We start from the raw sequence: 22,402 nt of genomic DNA, 5'->3' as shown, positions 1-22,402 counted from the left end.
GGTGTATTTCATTGGTGAAAGATAGAATCCTAGTGTACTTCATTAAACAGACACTTCAGGTTACTTGTGTCAATAAATGGTAATTCTCCATTGTTCTTTGTTAAGATTCTTTTTGAAATCACACATCAGTTTTTATCGAACAAAATTCATGGCGTTCATGGTACATTTTGATTTTCTGAGTTTGTCATATGTTAATATATCTTCATATCCTTTATATATCTTCTTATAATCTTAAAATGTTCTGTCTGTGATTTATTTTGCTCCTACTTATTTTACTTAATACATCACCTTACGGTAACTATAAAGGTTTTTGTTTACAATATTATAATGAGAATTGATTACTAGCGTCTACAAGTAAAGCTAACTTAGACTTAAGTCCGATTCGGTTAATATCAATTTGTTAACCTATAACAATGGAAATGATTTCGTATTAAGCAGAAATACTTATTAACCATAAAAATAAATTTGTATGGGAAGTAATTATAACTTTTTTAATCCTGTTGTTCTGAAATGTAAGTTGGATTTAACCTTAATATAAATGAAGTTAGGTTATTTAACTCTCAAATTATTACTTAAATTTCATTTTGACCAGTCTGCGTGTTAAACATTTTAACTAGGTTGGTTATAAGTTTATTTGGATAGAATTTTAACACCTTCGTCCAAAAAATTAGTATAAAATTGTTAATATTTACTCCTACATTTTTTTAAAATGCTTACTATCGTAATCCTTTTTGTTTTTGTTTATTTGAGTAATATATCTGTGATCAATGGACAAACCAGTGACGATACTAAAAATCTGATCACTGCTCTTTTCACAACGAATAAATATAACAAAAATGTGATGCCTTCTAATGATCTGAAGCAACCTCTGGTCCTTGACGTTGATCTTACTCTCGTTGGAATAAATGGACTGGATGAGTTGGAACAAAAACTGACTACGACAGGCTATCTCTACATTGCCTGGAATGACATATATCTAACATGGAATTCTGCTACGTACAATGGACTCTCAAAGTTTTCAATATCCCAGAAGGAGGTGTGGCGCCCCGATATCACACTTCAAAATGGTTTCAATAAGTTTGAATCGTTAGGAAGTGATTTTATTCAAGCCACTATTACCAACGACGGAGCTATATATTGGATACCCTTTGAAGTTTTTGAAACTAAATGTTCCGTTAATATCAAATACTTCCCGTTCGACAAACAGACATGTGCATTAATATTTGTCGTCTGGAGTGGGTCATCGAGTGACATCATGGTTACCCTGTGGCAGAATGGTATTACATTAGAAGATGTAGATGAAGATGGAATGTGGTCGATAGAATCAACATCAGCAGTTGAAGAAGTTCGGAGTCTGGAATCGAGGGTAAAATTTTCTATTACCTTAAAGCGTAATCCGACCTACTATGTATACAACCTTATCCTTCCTATCATTTTCCTAAGTATTCTTACGGTGTTTACATTTGTCTTACCAGCAGACAGTGGTGAAAAAATGGGATACAGTATGACTGTATTTCTCTCATTTGCCGTCTTTATAACAATATTGAGTGCCGAACTTCCCAAAACACCAGGAGCGATACTCGTTTACTATATGATGTTCGAGTTAGCTATCGGTACATTTATTGTCTGTTTTACAGCAGTTGAACTTAGACTTCACCACAGAAAAGACCCTGTTCCACATAAAATTGAAAAGCTAATGAAACTAAAATTTTGTAAACGTCCTTGTAAAGATAGAGTCTGTGCAATTGAAAAGAAACCAGTTAAAGATGCAGAAAACGACAAAAACATGAGTTGGGACGATGTAATATCGTGGATAGACTTTATTCTGTTTTGGTTCATGGTTTTTCTAAAGTTTGTAGTCACATTGATATTCATGATTGTAATTGTGTATAATTTGTAGGGTTTTTTTATCATTTCATTAAATCGACCTTATATCGAGAGTTAATTCCATTATACATAAATAGCAGCTCATAATTACCTCGCACCTTCAGGAGGAAAAATCTTTTGGTATCACGACATTTTAGCGTAGTTCATCATTTTTGTGTGAAAGCATCTCGTCGTTGTAATAACATATCAGGGCCAAACTTTCCAAATGACAATAGCGGTACTTGGTGAGCTGTTGGTTCATGCATTAACTGTTCTAAGCCAAATGGTAATGAGCTTCAAATGTTTGTACGTTTTTTAAGACCCAAGTCATTGCCGATGAAAGGAAACTTACCGACAAGCAAGCATATGACAAAGGCGTAAGTTGGAATTATATTATATCATATATGGACTCTCTGTTAATTTGTTTCTGCTTTTTCTTTCATTTGTAAACATCCTGATGTTTATTATTGGACTCGTGTACCATTCGTAGGTTTCACATTTACAATTTAATAAGTTTTCATAGGATACCTAGCTTATTAGATATGTGTTCAATATGGAAATGAATGGATAGCACACTCAAAACAAATCATATTTCCAATTCCACCTGTGCAAGATTTTATGAAATTTACAACTCAGATATATGTAAATTTCTCCTCTAGGAAGTAGAAATTATTACTTAATTGTTTGTTGGAAATTCATAATTGAAAGGAGGTTAAAAAGGAATGCTTCAAAATGAATCTTTCCAGTTTGGTCATAAATTTGGACAGATTTGAGCTTCACGTGGAATTCACTTAGCCTAAAGTTCAAGTGAAAAGTTCAGATGAATTTCACTTAAAGCTCCAATCACCAGAAATGTACACAGCCAAAAATTGTATTTGCTCAATTTAGGTGAAACACGAGAAATCAATGTGCAAACTATTTGGAATGATTTTCGATGTGCAGTGCATGGGGAATAGAAGTATACAGTGTTGAAAAATCTAGGTTTTAATGCTATTATATTCAGATAATGGCCTTGAACTGATTGTCTCCAAAAGATCTTTCGAATTTTTCAGGATCCACATTGAATTAATACCACTACACTACGGGAGTAGCAGGTGTTGTGGTAGGACTGCAGACCCTCTTTTACAGTTGTGAGTACAGACTTAAAAGTTTTGAAAGAGGTTTGCTGGAACATTTTGCAGATCCAGCTATGAACCTGTTTGTATGGATTCTTGTGAAGTTTAGGAATCCAATACATAGACGGTAAATCGCAATCATCGTCCTTGGTAGAGAGACCAAAAGAGGATAGCAAAGATTTGTGGTTTTTCACAATTTCTTCTTTGGAGAGTGTGGTAGCAGTATAGGTCTTATCACTCCTATTATTTTCTACGTCTACTTCTGATAATAAACATTGGATGTAAAACGTTTTGCAGACAAAAACAATGTTGTTTTAGGCTTTGTCTGGTGATACGACAACATATTTTTCATGTATAGTAGACAATGTTTTTGCTACATCGGGGTCTTTGAAAACTAATGTAGCCTTAGCACTCATTGACTACCTAAAACTTTCATTAGTTTCAAAATTAAAGACCTCAAGGCCTTGTACCACTCTGACATAGAATCAATGTCTTCTTGTTCTCGTTTTATCCATTTTCTTGTGTAGTCCTCCACGGCATCCATAAGAACTTTACAGTTATAATTCCAATTTATGGAGCTTGGTTCACGGTAGTTGGGACCTTTTGAAAGGATATTACGCAAAAAATTGTTTTCGATGATGGACAAATCACCCGTAACGACGTGACCGGAAGCCTTGAAGTCCTCAATCTCGAGGTTCTGCAATAGCCTTTTATAATTGAAAATTTTAGATGCAATGGGTGAAGTATAGGAATATGAAAAAATTAGTATGGATTTAAAATATGGGGGAATTTTGTTGGTAACGTTTTTGTGATGGAGGATGTTATCCAAATTAATTGTTGACAAATGTTAGTGGAGGACGGGATCGTTTTTCTTCATCTTGACTTTTCACACAAATTGGTTTAAAGGGTCTGGAGACCAATATCTAAAATCATGGCAACAAGTCTGTATAATGATGAGGTGGGGTCAGAAACAGGAGTGTCAAGACTTGTTTTGTAAAGGGAGTGTAGTAGAGTGAGGGGTATATAATAAAGTTTGGTTCTAATGTGATGAAGTCCAAGAGGTTTTTGTATGAAAGGAAGGAGACCATCTATGGAGACATCATGTAACTTAGGTGACGTATAGTGGCGGCGGCCATGTCTCCTTTCCCGTTTTGGATTTTTGTCAAATGAATTCATCACATTTATGCTATTGTTATATTGGCTTGAAAGGTTTCCTATACTTTTGTTGTTGTAATTGCATTCGTAAGGTATTGCAGTACCTAGTCTGTCAATGAATGCCAATGCTACATCAGTTTTCAAAGACATCGATGTGGCAAAAATATTGTCTACTATACATGACAAACATTGTTTTTGTCTGCAAAACGTTTTACATCCAATGTTTGTTATTAGAGGCAGACGTGGAAAACAATAGGAGTGATAAGACCTATACTGCTACCACAATCTCCAAAGAAGAGATTGTGGAAAATCATAAATATTAGTCTCTCTACCAAGGACGATGATCGCGATTTACCGTCTATATACTGGATTCCTAAACTTCACAAGAATCCATACAAACAACGTTTCATAGCTGGATCTGCAAAATGTACCACCAAACCTTTTTCAAAACTTTTAACGTCTATACTCACAGCCGCTAAAGAGGGTCTGCAGTCCTTCCACAACACTTGTTACTCCCGTAGTGGTATAAATTCAATACGGATTATGAAAAATTCGAAAGAACTTTGGAAACAATCAGTTCAAGACTTTTATCTGAATAAAATAGCATTAAAACCTATGATTTTTCAACACTGTATACTTCTTTTCCCCATACTCAGTTAAAATCCCGACTTAAAAAACATTATACATCGTTGTTTTTTTTTCAAAAAAGATGTTACACCGAGATACAAATATATGTTTTGTAGAGATTCCTCACACTTTGTAAGAAATAATTCCAAATCATCTTCCAAACATACAGAAGAAGATGTTTACAAAATGCTGGAATTTTTAATCGACAACATATTTGTCCAGTGTGATGGACGTGTTTTTCAACAAATGGTCTGCATTCCAATGGGAACAAATTGTGCTCCTCTACTTGCTGACCTATTCCTTCACTCTTATGAGGCTGACTTTATAGCTGATCTGATTCGAAAGAAATAATATCGTTTAGTTAGATCCTTTTTAATGTCGATTTCTGCTATATAGATGACGTATTATCTTTAAACAATCCAAATTTCGGGGACTTGAGACATCGCATCTACCCCAAAGAACTTGAGATCAAGGACACTACACTACAAAGACTGTGAAGTCAGCCTCATATCTTGACTTACACTTAGAAATCGATGGTAAAGGAAAACTATTGACCACACTTTACGACAAACGCAATGACTTTTTATTCAGAATTGTCAACTTTCCTTTCATCTGTCGCAACATCCCTTCAGCTCCTGCGTATATAGTGTATAGTATATAACGAGTAGGCTTCTGGAGCAGGGTTATTTTGCTACAAGATTGAAGTCATCACTACAAATGATTTATGGTCGTCATCAGGAATTTGTGGATCGTTATGGTGTATCCATCTGCTCCATGAAAACTGATTTGTTCAACGTGTCATAGTTTTCCTTTCCTCTTTCGTCTAACTCGGACTTGACTTTTTATGAGCAACTCGGTGGGTGTATCCAGAAAAGCAGATGACGCTTATCCTACCGGTGCACCTGGTCCATGCTCCCAGATTTTAGTGGAGTCCGAGTTGTTCATTTGCTTTTGTTACTTTGTATGTATGATTTTAGTTACTTTACGTTCTTTGTTGTGTATGTCTATTTTCCATGCCTGGTCTCTGTCCCTGGATTGCATTCTTTTGATTACCGCCATAACCTTGGTTCCCATGATTACTCTTTAGTTACTTTATGTTCTTCGTTGTGTATGTCTGTTCTCCATGTCTGGGCTTTGTTCAAGGATTACTTTCTTTTTATTACCGCTATAACCTTGGTTCTCTTGATTACTCTTTCTAAAGGTGGACATTATTTTGGACTTTTTAGGCAAAGTCATCATAAAGCTTATCTGGGAAAATATGTTATTTACATATATTCGTTACTAATGTATTATCTATGAAGTTCACATAAAATATATCAATTAGACTGAACTTCCATTCAAATAAAATCCATGCTTAAATAACCAAAGTCTCTTTGTTTGTTTATCCAATTCAAGATACATCCTAAAAGGGGTAAACCAATGAGTACAATACTGATACTGTTATTTTGATTGCACAACTTGTAAAACAACTACTTCAGGAACAAAAAAAAAATACCTTTTGAAAAATAAGACGCGTAAAATGCAAATATAATTCATCACTCTGCGGAATGATTTCCTTGTGACATTTTGCGGGAAATATTCGAGATTGAAATACCAAATTTATCTTAAGTACGAATTATCGAAATTTATTACTGTTCGATAAATTACTGCCATGATGTCTAAAGTATGCTGAGAAAGATAAATGTAAACCTTTGTAATGTTGTGAGCACAAAAATAACTTCTCTGTTTTCTTCGATAATCAAAATTTTAGTGTTAAAATATCAAAATTGAATACCAACCAAAGACGTTTAGTATGGAATGGGTTATGTGGTATATTGCACAGATTCATCTGTTCATACCGTTGTTTGCAATGACCTTTATCCATTTAATGAAACCAATGTCCTTAGCATTTAGGTAATTTTAAATGGTATAAGAAAATTTGTCGGAGGGTTATTGGAAGTACTATATAACTAATATAACTAAAATAGCTTCGATAAACTATAGTGAAACTTGTTCAAGTCAAATCAGTGGTCCTTTTTACAAATAAATCGTAAGTGTAAAATAAGTCGTAAGTTATGACGTCATAGTAAATAAAAGTATTGTGACGCCATAATTTAAGACTAATTTTACTCTTACGATTTTTTGTTGGAAGAGCCACTGTCTTTCTAATTTTTTTCTAGAGTGTTTATCTTTCCATCATCTAATAATATTCATTTTTATCTAGTTTTTTCTTGTCATACTTTTTTACACAGCACTAACAATATAATGTTTGAAGTATTTCATTTTTATTTTTAAGTCTGTACATTCAATTTCACAATGGGATTCCTACCTATCGTCCTATCTATATGATTTTAGTTACTTTATGTTCTTTGTTGTGTATGTCTGTTTTCCATGTCTGGTCTTTGTCCCTGGATTACATTCTTTTGATTATCGCTATAACCTTGGTTCCCTTGATTACTCTTCCAATATGTTGGTAGAAAGCAAACATTGCCGAATCTTCAAAATGGAGTGATTCAAATACGTCAAAATCAAAGTACCTGGCCTGTTTGTTTGACTATAGTCACATTTCTTCAACTCCATGTGTCTAACCTTTTATAATTAAAATGACCTTGTATTATATAGAAACACTACAACAGAATAAATGTGAACCTGGATTTTAAAGGATGTTTTTTTTTTATTGCTGAATTATCTCTTCGTTCTATTCAAACATCAGATAAATTAACCCATATTGAAAATAAAAGTGATTTTTGCTTTAATATAATACTAAAAATATTGAATTTGAATAGTTTCATAATTGTACTGTACTTCAGCAAATTTCCACTCGTTTGTCAAGAATGCAAAGTATAGTATGTCTTACTATTTTTATCTTTCTAAACAATATATATGAGAGTGATGGTCAAAACAGTACCGATATTAAAAATCGTATCACAAAGCTATTCATCACGGATGGCTATAAGAAATATGTGAAGGCTTCAAATAATCTTAAGCGACCTCTGAAACTTGCTGTTGATTTTACTCTAGTTGGAATTAATGGACTGGATGAGTTGGAACACAAACTTACTACTATCTCTACATTTCCTGGAATGATATATATCTTACATGGAATACCACTGCTTATAATGGACTGTCATGGTTTTCTATTTCACAAAAAGAGGTATGGCGTCCCGATATCACACTGAAGAATGGATTTAATAGATAACAAATCTTAGGAAGTGATTTTATTCAGTTCACTATTTCAAGCAAAGGAGATATATTTTGGTTACCCTTTGAAGTTTTTGAAACTAAATGTTCCGTTAATATCAAATACTTTCCGTTCGACAGACAGATATGTGATTTAATATTTGTCGTCTGGAGCGGGTCATCGCGTGATACAATGATTTCCCTGTGGAACAATGGTATATCATTAGAAGATCTAGAGGAACATGGAATGTGGTCGGTAGAAACAACATCAGCAGTTGAAGAAGTTCGGAGTCTGGAATCGAGGGTAAAATTTTCTACTACCCTAAAGCGTAATCCGACCTACTATGTGTACAACCTTATCCTTCCTATTATTTTCCTTAGTGTTCTAACAGTGTTTACATTTGTCTTACCAGCAGACAGTGGTGAAAAAATGGGATACATTATGACTATATTTCTCTCTTTTGCCGTCTTTGTAACAATATTGAGTTCCGAACTTCCAAAAACATCAGGAGCGATACTCATTCATTACATGATATTTGAATTAACTGTCAGTACGTTTATTGGCTGTTTTACATCACATGAACTAAGATCAAATAAGTATAAAACATTTAGAAAATCAAAGAAGAGTTTCAACTGATTAAGCAAGATGACTTCCATCATCAGGTCATTGAACAGGTTAAACAATTTCTGCATTCTTACCAGCCTATTAAATAATCTTTATATTTTTACCCCCAAAAAATTATTTTCGATATTTAATTATATTATCTGCAGCAACTATCTCTGGTGACTAAGCGGCGTGAACCAGATATAAATAAGTCCCCTGTTAAAATTAATTAAAAAATGTTCTATGTATTCACTCTTTTCAACAGAGTCGTTATTTCAAAATGCCAATAAGAACTGTAGATTCGAGGAAGTTCAGAAAACCGGTCTATATGCATTTTTATACACGTATCAATTACAAATACTAGTAACATGATGTTTTGATAAAATTTGTATCTTTATGTCAAAAGATAAGATTAGGGGTAATCACGATTAGAGTAAATAAGGAATTAGAAAATCCACGGACAAGGGCATAAAAAATGGACACACACATGCACCAAAGAAGAATAAAAGATATCTACTGGTATTGACACAGAATAATACCGATGTCATTATTTATACGGCACCTCTTTGCGATGACGAACAGCATTGCATTTGTATTCGTATCGCAATATAACTAAATGGGTATGGAGAATATGTCAAAGAGACAACAACCCCGCCTGGATGAAAATGTCAGCCCAAGGCCATTTATTGGTCATCAATGAACGACGAGGAAACGCTCAAACCACAGGGCAGGCTGCAGCTGGCCCCACAACATCATTATGCACAGGCACAGCGAAAGAGTTGCCCCTATATACTCAAGTAACATAAAAAATAAACTAAAAGTGAAAATGTAGCAAGACATTCAGAGGCTAGGAATTCCTAATTTTGGACAGGCGCAAAAAAAAGTGCGCCAGGGTAAAAGTACTTTAGCTACCCTCCCCTATAAAAATTGGTCATTGTCGAAAAAATATACAATTAAACACACATAAAATCAGTTTAAAAGTCTGAATCCCTTGTTTCAACAGAAATAAAGAAACTGAATGAAAATTACACAAATGACAAAGAGTAATCAAGAAGACCAAGATTTTAGCGGAAATCAAAGGACAAAGACCAGACATGGAAAACAGACAAACGTAACAAAAAACATGAAACAACCAAAATAATACATACAATGCAACAAAAGTAAATGAGCTATTCGGTCTCTATTACACACTGGAATCATGGACCAGGTGCACAGATACGGTAAGCGTCTTCTGCTTTTCTAGAAACAACCGCCGAGCTGCTCATTAAAAGTCAAGACCTGGGTAGAGGAAAGGAAAAATATGACACGTAGAACAAATCAGTTTTCAGTTGTCATGGTGGAGATTGACGCACATAACGACACATTAGTTCATTATGACGACAAGAAAATTTCTGTAGTGATGGCTACAATCTTGTAGCAACCCTGTTCCAGAAGCAAAATTGTAAGAAGTCTAGTGGATACAAAAAGTCTGCGTAGTGACGACAAGCTATGGCAAAACGTATGAGTTGTGATATGAAAACTCCATATGCATGTGCTGAATGGGTGTTGCTATGCTAAGGAAAGTTGACAATACTGAATGAAAAGCCATCACGTTTGTCGTATAGTTTGGTCAATCGTTTTTTCTTTACCATCGATCTCTTCGTGTAGGTCAAGATATAAAGCTGTTTCAGAGTGTCTGTATTATCCTTTATCTCAAGTTCTTTGGGGTAGATGAGATGTAACAAATCCCCGAAACTATTGCATACGATAATACGTCATCTACATAGCGGTACTGAGATTGAAGGATCTAGCTAAGCGATGTTCTGTCTTTCGGATCAGTTCAGCTATAAAGTCAGCCTCATCAGAGTGAAGGGATAGGTCAGCAAGTAGGAGCACAATTTGTTCCCATTGGAACGCCGACTGTTTGTGGAAAAATGCATCCACTACACTGGACAAGTAGTTTCTTGATTAAAAATTTCAGCATTTTGAAAACATGTACTTTGGTTTATTATGAAGATGATTTTGGAATTATTTTTACAAAGTATGAGGAATCTCTACCAAGAATTATATATTTGTATCTCGGTGTACCATCTTTTTTGGGGTAACAACGATGTATGTTTTGGGGTCGGGATTTTAACTGTGTATGGGGAATAGAAGTATAAAGTATAAAAAGAAAAATGCATCTTATGTGATGTATAGTGGCGATGGCCATGACTCCTTATCCGTCTTGGTTTTTGTCAAATAAATTCATCACATTTATGTTATTGTTATATTGGCTTGAAAGATTTCCTTTACTTTTGATGTTGCCATTGCAGCACCAAACCTCTTTCAAATATTTCCTTTCTATACTCATTGTCAAAATGAAATCCAATTAACATGGTTTTCATGTTTTTCGTTACTAAGAATTCGAACAAATATATTCACATCCGAATATTGTTTTTGCTTTATGAGATTATGTGAAATTTAGTGAATAAAGTTGGAAAATCAAAACTATGCACAGATTTGGAAGATTCAACATGGACATGTATCGAGTGTGTTTTAACACCCCAAAATAATTTATTTTTAAGCTTTGTTACAAAAATTTATAATCAGATTTTTAAATTATTGAGCGCCCTAGTAAGTAAAATAGAAAGTCTATTTGTATAGTTCTGATTTGAAGAGGAAATGAAGTACTAGTATATTTATCAGGCGATTTGTTAAGTTTGGATAGCCAGTACATGATAGGAACTTCTATACTGCTAGGTGGGCTCGGCTTATAATAAGATAGCGACGAGTATGTGTTTGCTCACAATTTCATTTTCTGGAAATTTAGTCAGTTGGAATGTTGGTGAATTTGGAATTTCTTTTTGTAGAACTTCAATATAATTGTTTTGTCAAATAACAATAATATTATTTTCAGCTTTATAGGCAGGAACAAAAACAATTCCCTTGCTGAATTGATTCGGAAAATACGGTTTGGATGTTGTTTATTAGGAGTAAAGTGTTTCTCAAAATGTTTTATTCGGATGTCAACTATTTTCATAACTGTTTTGAAGAAAGAATCTAATGCTTTCTTGTATATTTCCACACTTTTTATCCTTAGACAATCTCTTTCGTACTTCCATAATCTATTGGTCGCATCATTTCTGAAATAGTTATAAGTTGATCCATGTTCATTGAAAATATAATCAAAACTGAAACTATAGGTTGTAACGAAGTAAAAAAGTGTAAAATATCAAGGATACGTCCATTCAAAATTTCAAGTTAATAATAGATGCCATTTCACAGTGATAGTAGAACAATGCAAGTAATATAAAGTTTCTACATAAACAATAGATGCCATTTCACAGTGATAGTAGAACAATGCAAGTAATATAAAGTTTCTACATAAACGATGTGCGACTGTATCATAAAACCTGAATAAAAAAAAATTAGGACTACAAACCTATAAGCTTTTAGACCTTTCTTTTGGTTCTTAGGGGATGTAAATATTAATAAGGTGATTCATGTTTGATGACTTTTCATTCAGAATTGTCAACTTTCCTTTCATTTGTGGCAACATCTCACCATCACCTGCGTATGGAGTGCTCATATCACAACTTATACGTTATGCCAGAGCTTGCCGAAACTACACAGATGTTTTTGTATCGCGCTACAATTCTAACAAATAGATTTCTGGAACAGGGTTATGTTGCTTCAAGATTGAAATCACTACAGAAGTTTTATGGTCGTCATCATGAACTCGTGGATCGTTACGGTGTATCCATCTGCGCCATGACAACTGATTTGTTCAACGTGTCTTAGTTTTCCTTTCCTCTTTCGTCTTCCCCGGACTTTTAATGAGCAACTCGGCGGGTGTTCCTAGAAAAGCAGAGGAAGCTTACCGTATCGGTGCACCTAGTCCATGATTCCAGTTCTTAGTGGAGTCCGAGTTGCTCATTTGCTTTTGTTACTTTGTGTTTATTATTTCAGTTACTTTATGCTCTTAGTTGTGTATGTCTGCTTTCCATGTCTGGTCTTTGTCCCTGGATCGCATTCTTTTTGATTACCGCTAGAACCTTGGTTCCCTTGATTACTCTTTAACTAGAATTTAATATGTAGCGGTACACCCATTCACAATGCCTTTAATGCTAAACATTATGTGTATCATCACGGGTGAAAAATTATAAAAAAAAATGTATTGATGAATAGTTTAATTGCAACAAGAAATTAAATGAAACTGTTAGACTAAAATAAGTTTTGCCGACCGGAAAGGGAAGATTTACGAGAAGGTATTCATTAATTTTTGGCTTTTACTTTAACATCAATGTATTAGCCATCTTTACTTATTTCAACTTCTGACTGTTTGAAGTTTTAAAAGCATTGATATTTGAAGAAACCTTTGATACCGATTGTCAACAACTTAATGTAATACTCAACTTCTGTCTGTTTGAAAAGTGATTAGCCCTGCTTTAAAATACGATTATTTTCAGTAAAAGGTTTTATACCCAAACATTGGACAATGAACAGCATGGCCATCAATTAGTCTTAATGGACACTTGTTTACATTATCAAAACGTATGTCTAATTGTGGCCATTAACAACATTACAGGCATAAATGTGTATAGCTAGAACAAACTCGATATTATAAGTTAGTCAAACAATAATTGAGTTGACTAAATTGTCTGTAAGGATGACCTTATTGTAATTTGTCTTTTTTCCTTGGTACGCAATGCTCTGCAACCCAAAACAATACTTAAAAAGATCAGTATAAATTTAATCATTCTCCATTAAAAATTCATCGACTCATTCTGATAATTCTTATACTAGTACCCCCCAAAAAGAAAATATCAGTGTCGCATGTCGTGTTCATTCCAAGCCTAATGCGATTGTAAAGAATCTCTATACCGATTTATTTGCTGACCACAAAAAATTGCTTTCCCTGTCAATTCTTTCCTCTTAGAGGTAGGTGTAAATTTTTTTATCTAGCATCGTTCCTTTTGATTAATGAAGTGGATGTATTTATATCAGTAATGACAGGACTCGTCATGAAATGGAAAGATTCAAACTTCATATGGAACTCTTCCAACAAAGTGCCGAGCAAACCGGTTTGTCTAGCGATGTAAAAGGTTGCAGTAGTTTCACTTCCGATCCAAAAAATTGTAGGAATATAGAGTTCGGATGTTCAATTCCTTGTATTGATTTGATTAGAAGTATTTGATGGTGATACTTGTGCTTATTAATTAGATTCATCATTTATCAAGTGATTGAAGAGCAGTAAATAGTCATATATTCGATTTTATTTTAAATAAATAGTTGAAGCAAGGTACCCCCAAATCTGGGATCACCATTTTCGTTTTTATATACATGTACTAGTCGGCTTGCATATTTGATAGTGAGAGCAAGCCCGTGTGGTTATACCGTGATGACCATTCTTCAAGCCCTATTATTTTCTGTAAGCAGTCATTCAGTGTTTGTCCTTTTCTCCAATTTGAATGCAATGAGCGTGTATCTCTGCCAATAACGATTCTTCTATCATACACAGTTTTCCTAACTATAACTGAAGCTTAAATTCTAAAATCATCCAATCCAACCCGTGTATTTCAGATTGTTATGTTATTTATAATACTTGTGAGTGGAAGCATTGTAATAGAGGCTATATTCAGCGTTAGAATTTACAATCAAAGTGGCGATCTCCAAACTGCAACTTTCTTGATGAACTTCATCGCTTAATTGAATAAGAGAGAAAACAAACTAGGTTTTAATTTGTTGATTTATTGTTTCCTCACAATATGTATCAATGCTACAGATGAGCACGTACTTCACAATGATTGTTTCCTCACAATCTGTATCAATGCTACAGATGAGCACGTACTTCACAATGATTGTTTCCTCACAGTCTGTATCAACGCTACAGATGAGCACGTACTTCACAATGATTGTTTCCTCACAATCTGTATCAATTGTCTTGTTTGTTTGTTGGGGTTTAACGTCCGAGCAGCAACATTTCAGCTATATTCAGACAATCTGTATCAATGCTACAGATGAGCACGTACTTCACAATGTTGTCTTTTATTTTGAATGTTCAGAGAAAATCAAGATTATGACATTCTGCAGTAAAATCTATGTTGCTAATACATCAAACCTTAAATTTAAAACAATTGTTTCAATGAAATAATTGCCTAAAACCACTAATTATAACAATGTACCTAAAATATAAACTTTTAATCATTAGTACGGAATATTGCAACATACAATTAAGAGTATTTTGTTAAGTACTGTTATTATATGTTTTTATCTCCGATAAGTAGATAAGTTGATTGTCCCACGTCTGACGAATCAATTTTCAAACATAAATAAGCAAGTATTATTGGTTTATAAATGCATTAAAATCTGTAAATGGGTATTAATCGTCTGTAAATCACTAAAATAATGCCAAAGTAGGTCAAAAAGCTTATATACGGTAAATCACCACGGGACAGACGTACTTGTACATTAAGAACAGTAGTAAAGCTTCAGTCGCGGTGCATGAGGGACAGAATTAAGCCAAAAAGAAGATGGTACGAGTGGTTTCGTTTGAAAAGCACTTTTGATAGTTACTTTTACAGAAAGCAGTAAATGACATTACTAACAGGGAGTCATTTGAGTATTTAACTAAATTTATTGAATTAGAGTTATTCGATATTTTTCCAATTAAATTTTCAATAAATGCATTATGAATTATTTATTGCGTTATTGGTGCTCTATTCTAGCGTTTTATTGACCATTATTATGACTGTTGTCCTGAATGTTGAACGTTTTGGCAATCTTTTTTCTATTTTATAAAAAACACATTGAAGTTGAGATCATTATTTGAAAGGCATTGTGTTGTGTAGGTTGTCTATCAATTAAATCGTATTTGAATTTTACAGAGAGATGAAATATATGATTTTATTTTTTCTGGTAGTGTTTGGAAAATTTGTATCCATCGTTGAATGTCAGTCTAACTTAAATTCGACGAAATTACATATGCATTTATTCTCAAATTACAAAAACGAGCTTCTTCCAACAGCAGATTTGCCAACGCCATTAAAGGTTGACGTGGAATTTTACATCGCGTCTTTGCATTCAATCAATGAAGTTGATGAAACTTTCTCAATGATGACAGGTTTGGTGATGTATTGGACTGATCCGAATTTGGTGTGGGAACCCAGTTCCTATGGAAATATATCACGTTTAGTGACAAAAGCTAAAGATGTGTGGCTACCTCCATTGTATCTCGTTAATCAAATGGACCTTAAGCAGCCATATATTGAAACTATGGGTGTTTTATCAACTATACAATCGGACGGACGCGTAGAGTATGGTCCCGGAGCACTGATTAATGCCAAATGCCCGATGGATTTCTCGAAGTTTCCATATGATAGTCAGTCTTGCACACTGCAATTCGTTCCATGGGGATATCCATCTTATGCTATGTTATTATCCCCTCTGTCAGGTAGTGTACGTTTAGACTACTTCACGCCACAATCAGACTGGAAACTAATCGAGTCAAATGCCTTCGCTGTTCAAGAATCCTATGAATATAGCATGTTTTTCATCGAAGTAAAAATAAAGAGAGAATCTTTATACTTTACAATTATGATCGTCTTGCCGACATTGTTATTTTCTTTGCTGAATCCACTTGTATTCGTTTTGCCAAACGCTTCAGGAGAACGTGTCTCTTTGTCAGTTACCATTCTTTTATCGTACACCATTTTTCTGACGTTGGTTTCGTCTTCGATCCCAACATCTTCAAACCCTATGTGTGTTTTGTTGATCCTGATGATTGTTATTACTGGGGTCAGCACCATGATTGTTTGTGGAACTGTCGTTACATCAAAATATTTTTATCTGGATAATAATCAGGCACTTGGAGCTCATATTAAGTTGTTGGTTCGAGTATTCCGAAAAAAGAATGAGGTGAAACCCATCGGAAACAAAAGCAAGGAAGATTTGTTACTTCTTGAAGGAAAGAACATCAGTTCGATATTAGACACTATCTTTTTCTATGGTTCATATGTGTGCATTACAGTTATCTTCATAGCTTACTTTATATATGTGATGTCTTGATAAGATTTTCAACATTCAATGATACGTTTTATGTAAGTCAAGAAATGTGCATTATTTTTCTTCTACAAATTCATACGTGACAATTAACAAACAGATAGATAAGGTCTTTGGTGTGATTCCCTCATACACTTATTGGGTGGATAGTTATGGTGTATCCATCTGCACCATGAAAACTGATTTATTGAACGGGTCATAGTTTTCCTTTCCTCGTTTGTCTACCCGGACTTGAATTTTTATGAACAACTCGGCGGGTGTTTTTAGAAATGCACCTGGTCCATGCTCCTAGTTTTTGGTGGAGCCCGAGTTGCTCATTTGCTTTTGTTACTTTGTATGTATGATTTTAGTTACTTTATGTTCTTTGTTATGTATGTCTGTTTTCCATGTCTGTTTTTTTTTCCTGGTTTACATTCTTTTGATTACCGCTATAACCTTAGTGCCCTTGATTATTCCTAGTTTGACCTTTTGATGACAGCTTGTCTAAGACTAAGTAACCGGGAGATGGAGACCAAAATTGACCGGTGGCCGTGGACCGGAAGTGACCGGGAGAGGAGGGGGCCTGAAGTGACCGGGAAGGGGAAGAATCTTGCGGAAACCGGAAGTGGATGAAGGACCAATTGGGTCCTTGACCTAGAAAGGGGACCTTTAAAGGTTGGGAGGAAAACGACCTCCATTTGGTATCCTCATTCTGTCCTAAGTAGTGTTATTATACAGTATACTATAAACAGATAAGTTAAAAAGGGGGGAGGGGTAATATGACTTGTCTTTCGTTGTTTTATTGATACACTTTTATTGATGTTAATTGGTTTTTACTTATTTTTGTAAATTAATTGTAATTTCATTGTCAAGTCCAAAATAAATCTGGCAAAATAGAAATTACACTACCGGAGCAGCTGGTACCGCAATGGTCCTGATTTGGTACAGGCACTTCAAACGAAATGGTGGGGTAAATTTTGGTTTTACAGCGCGCTAAATCCCCCTCTTCTATTGCGCCGGGACTATACCAGTGGTGATTAAAAAGCCCTTGCATGCTATTGTCATAATCGGTAAATCAGCGTCACATCAGCAGAAACAACAATTTATAAAAAAAAATAAATAGATAAAAAAAAATATTCATTGTTTGAGAAGAAACTGAGTGATTTTCAACCAAGGACTGATATCTAAAAAAGAATTTTGGTAAGAGACCTTTTAAGGCGCATTTTCTCATACCCCTGATTCAGGAGTTTGTTACGCAGATATTTATGGCGGTGAAGGAAATCAGAGAAGTTAGCACTTGATCTGGTGTAGCGAATCAGTTATGAAATATAAATACCATATGCAGGAGATGAATGGATATTGCACAGGTAAGGAATATTTATGATATTAAAATTAAATCGTCTATTTTATCATAAATCTTAGTACTTAGATGACCGCTGTTGTTAATTAGAGATGTGGGTCCAAAAAAGATGCAGAACATGCTGTTCCTGTAGTCTTCTTTATCTCGAGTCTTCGTGGATATATTGAAGGTAACCATTTACCAAAATAAGGGTTGTTGATGGACAATACATCATCAATATATCTGTATATAAAGTTAAAGGATTTAACAGCTTTTAACTTTCTATTCTTTACGAGCTTCTGAAGAAATTCAGTCATGTTCGAATATACAAACAAAGCGGCTAGAAGAGGAACACAGTTAGTGCCCATTGGAATGCCAACTTTTTGAAAAATAGCTCCTCCAAATGTGAAAAATATGTTATCAATGAGGAAACCTGCTATTCTGTGTAGCACAATTTGCCCTTCTGCAATGTTTTAGAAAAATATGTGGATTTGTAACCAAGAATAACAACTTTTTGAAACAGCAAAAGATTTACAAATAAATCCTTTCATACGAAATTTCAATTTTTCATGTGGTAACGTAGTGTAAAGAGTTGAGAAGTCAAAGTTTGGATAGAACTTATTTCCGAAAAGCTGCAGGATTTTAGGTTTTGAAGTAAATCTTTAGAATTTTTTAATATCCACATATAATTTATGCCACTACGAAAGTAGGTGGTATTGCAATGAGCTTAAAAATAATAAAAATATGTGCGCTTTCTTTTTGCCTTTTTTTTTTAGGAAAAAAACAATATTTTCATGAAAAAATAATGCTTCAGAAAAGGGGTCTATTTTATTAACTCAATATAATAGTGAAAGTAAAAGAAGTTTTAGTTCGACCTGCTCTGGTGTACCAAAGTTCGTGCTTTTTTTTCCTAAAATGGACCTAAAAATTATTTTTGACATTTCCTTAATGGAAAAAATTGGTCAAAAGTTAGATTGAAACTCCTTGTCTATTTTTTTTTTTAAATCATGAAAATTTAGGGTTTACTATATAGAAGCCATTGAAAGTGTCGTTTTTCCCTCAAGTTCTTGCTGTACTGGAGTTGATGTGAATACCTTAGTAGAAAGTTTATACACTGATGATGAGAAATTCTCTATGACCAAGATTTTTTTAAGTTTAAATCCTCGCATTGACTGATGGTATAAATGGTAGGTAATAAGATAATTTGGGACGACCGAAATAGGTGATGACTTGTACACATCCGAATTTTATTTCTATCATTTTCGTATGAAATCTAATAATATAACCTTTTGAAATTGTACATTTTAACATAAAACTATTTCTTTAATCACAAATTCACCACAAAAGTCTTGAAATATTATTTTTTATGCATTTATATTTATGTTTGTTTACACTTTATTTTCGAATTTCAAGATGGCGGAAAATTTAAACACTCCGTCTTACTTTTTAACTGCAAAACCTCCAGGTACTACATTTGTCTTGTTTTGTATTCAGTTTCAATTTTAATTGAGAAGAAAATGTATCTCTAACAATACTTCATACAGGTCTTGGTTGAACGCGTTTCTTAATTAATGATGGTCTGTTGTAGTGTTGAGGTATACATTATACAATGTTACAATGTACGTGTTCATACATGTCCAACCACGACAGTAGTCAGATTTCCTCTGACCCTGCAGTCCTCCTTCTTTATATTTATATGTCAGGTTGAGATAAAAAGAATCACTCAAAAGAATGGAGTATTTGCACATTTTAATATGTTATCACACATCATTTATTTACCATTATCATTAACATACTTGTTTTTTATTACAAAATGTTTTATGTTGCAATAATATCCTTTTATGTTTAATATCTGTTTGTTACTAAATTCATTCAAATCATGTTTATCACATGTACATTTTGATTTTTGTTTAATTGGTCAACTCATTTTTGGGCATCATAATTGACAATAAAGCATTTGTTGTTGTTGTTGTTTAGAGCACTGGTCCTACTATACTCGGCGTCACATAAATAACATACTGTTAAAATTTGAATAAAAATATTTTCTACGACTTTATTGACACCTACGGTCGTTTAAATTGTCTTAAATGACTTGCTCATTCGTTTAGCCAAACAGCTTCTCAAAAACAAGTCGCTTATTAGCTTAAATCATGCGTAACAAATCCTTACGGGAAAATCCCATACTAATATCCGCCATGTTGGTTTTTACGGGACGATTTGTTTACAAACGAAGTGCGTGAGTTCCCGTCGAACTCCGGTGACAATCGTCTGCTTGATCAACTTCTCGGTATTATACGTTGTTCGCGTAAAATAAATCCGAGATATCCGAAATAACACCGAATTGCATTCTGGGTTCTTCGGTTTTTGGACAAACCATTTAAACGTAAACAACATCTCCTAGCAACCCGATCACTGTAAACATGGCCGACTTTTTACAATGTAAATATTGCCACCTAGAATTAAAATCTGACCGGAATTTAACGATTCAATGTTTAGGGAGAAGCCGTTTGGCTAAACGAATGAGCAAGTCATTTAAGACAATTTAAACGACGGTAGGTGTCAATAAAGTCGTAGAAAATATTTTTATTCAAATTTTAACAGTATGTTATTTATGTGACACCGACTATAAACAAAGAGTGGTAGAGAGCACAAAAGTCTGGTAAATACTGGTATCATAATTTTGAATTATTTGAGTAAATAAATGTTTCTTAGTATCTATATAGTGTTTATTTTTCTATGAGACCATTGAAAATAATATATCAACTACTATTCTGGATATTTATTCATAGATCGGCTTCTAGACATTGTCGCATGATCAATTCGCAAAGTCTGGTGATGTGAAGGAGTTAAATAGCTATTTATTTGCATTTAAATAAACTAAAACAATGATGTATGGTATATAACTTGTTATGATTTAAAGTTATTTTTTAAATTTAAACATGATTTTTGGAGTATGTATTTCCACTCGTAGACTGTTCAAAATGGCGACTAGATAAATAAACTAATAAGATGACGGTGAGGAAACGTGATTAATTAATAAATAGATTCGAATGTCAAAATATCCCATATATTTTTTGTGGTAAATGATATAGTTGTTTACTTTGTATGTACTAATAAATGCTACCATTTGTAATATGTGTTATAGTATATGTAATATTCAACCATTTCGTAACATTTTGATGAAAAGATAAATGGAATTTCTATACTTTATTATCAAACTTGATAAACCAAACGAAATAATACTTAATGTTCAAAAAGTTTACAAAACATGGCTAATTTAATTTGTCTGACATATGTCTTTTCTGCTTCTTCGGTTAAATGGACACCGTCTTGAAGACATGCACTCTCCTTAGGATTTATAAGTCCTCTTACTTTCCAAAACATAACTCTGTTACTGTTTCTAAATTTGTCTTGTAGTAATCTGTTGATAGAACTTCTTTTTTCCTCATAAGCATCTGTTGTCATACCCCTTGGTTTAAAACGTGGGAATACCCTGACCTCCATCCCACCTGGTATCAAGCAAAATGTTTACTTCGTTCTTGATGACACCAGCAACAGGCAATGCCACTTGTTGAAAAAACGCGGTGAATATCCCGACGATTGTGGTTCTTGGCAGTCCGCCAAGAATTCCACTAAGGCCTTTTACTTTATAAGGTCTGCCCAAAATTCACTGTGTTATATTGAATGCAGTGACAGCATTTATGGCAAGAGATCCAAGAAAACATTTATTTCTTTGGACCCTCTGCTTCGCGTATCCTTTGTTTACAACGAAACTGTCGTGACATCTAGGAGTTATAAATGAGTGATAAAATACAATATTAAAGACCGAAAAGTTTTAAAAACATATGAAAATGACAAAATAACATGATTAAACTACAACTCTCATAAAAACAATATTACAAACTGAAATTGTCACGAATTGTGTACCTCCAGACTTTACGGCCGCCATGTTGGAGAAACGAAAATGTTGAAGTTGTGACCGTATGTAAATAAATGTCGACAGAAATGCACCAAAAACATTTATTTTAGCTAAAAATAAAAGAATATCACTATTCAGATACAAAGAAACTTTTATTCAATAAAATAAATCAATATTTCGGTACCAGTCTTTACCAGACTTTTGTGCTCTTTACCACTCTTTGTTTAGTAGTACCCTAGAGCACTATTGTTTCTTGTACAACAACCTAATATGAGGAAGGCAATGTTCTAGCATTGTAAGCATAGCATTAGTACCGTATTCTTCCACAAAGTCTGTTCACTTTTTTATAACTATTTCTTTGTTCCAGGAGGGGTTTTGCTGTATACACCAAAACAATGAGTTTCTAGATTTTTTTCTTGAGACATTTCATGAATCGGCACAGAAGACAACAAGACATTTGTATATAATAATGTAATAACAAAAGATCAATAAAAGAGGTCAAAACAATTGTCACTAATCCTTTAACCCACTTGATAAATTGTTTCCAAATGTCAAATATCAATACACTAGTTTGACAAATTAAAACTTTGTTTGAATTAAATGTCGGAGTTAATACT

The 22,402-nt window shown here is 33.8% G+C and overlaps 3 protein-coding genes and 1 pseudogene across 5 annotated transcripts in view; all 4 read left to right on the top strand.

Annotated features, from left to right (window-relative positions):
• Positions 1–709: 709 nt before the first annotated feature.
• On the top strand, positions 710–1,900 carry LOC148615260 (neuronal acetylcholine receptor subunit beta-4-like). Its single transcript, XM_088590488.1, has one exon. The coding sequence runs from the start codon at positions 710–712 to the stop codon at positions 1,898–1,900; it is 1,191 nt and encodes a 396-aa protein (XP_088446614.1).
• A 5,676-nt stretch (positions 1,901–7,576) lies between these two features.
• On the top strand, positions 7,577–8,559 carry LOC148615259 (neuronal acetylcholine receptor subunit alpha-3-like; annotated as a pseudogene).
• Positions 8,560–15,344: 6,785 nt separating this feature from the next.
• LOC148615258 (acetylcholine receptor subunit beta-type lev-1-like) lies at positions 15,345–16,784 on the top strand. The gene has a single exon (XM_088586225.1). It carries the CDS (start codon positions 15,379–15,381, stop codon positions 16,552–16,554), a length of 1,176 nt encoding a protein of 391 aa, XP_088442351.1. The 5' UTR covers positions 15,345–15,378; the 3' UTR covers positions 16,555–16,784.
• A 2,458-nt stretch (positions 16,785–19,242) lies between these two features.
• Positions 19,243–22,402, top strand: part of LOC148615257 (coiled-coil alpha-helical rod protein 1-like) — a 34,395-nt gene continuing 31,235 nt past the window's right edge. The window contains exons 1-2 of one of the 3 annotated variants that reach the window (XM_088589996.1): positions 19,274–19,331; positions 22,153–22,256. Coding sequence is in view for 1 of the 3 variants with exons in the window: in XM_088589995.1 (XP_088446121.1) it covers positions 19,247–19,331 (85 nt within the window). In the remaining 2 variants the exon portion in view is untranslated. Of the gene's footprint in view, positions 19,332–20,956; positions 22,081–22,152; positions 22,257–22,402 lie in introns of those variants that run through there. The other 2 variants (XM_088589995.1, XM_088589997.1) reach the window with 2 other exon arrangements.

Source organism: Perna viridis, chromosome 6, assembly GCF_037379345.1.
Source record: "Perna viridis isolate PV_CMFRI_1.1 ecotype Kerala chromosome 6, ASM3737934v1, whole genome shotgun sequence".
Taxonomy (NCBI): domain Eukaryota; kingdom Metazoa; phylum Mollusca; class Bivalvia; order Mytilida; family Mytilidae; genus Perna; species Perna viridis.
This window is presented reverse-complemented; position numbering and strand designations above follow the sequence as displayed.

Excerpts from the sequence above, each read along its gene's own strand:
- LOC148615260 (XM_088590488.1), top strand. The coding sequence starts at position 710 with ATGCTTACTATCGTAATCCTTTTTGTTTTTGTTTATTTGAGTAATATA.
- LOC148615258 (XM_088586225.1), top strand. The coding sequence starts at position 15,379 with ATGAAATATATGATTTTATTTTTTCTGGTAGTGTTTGGAAAATTTGTA.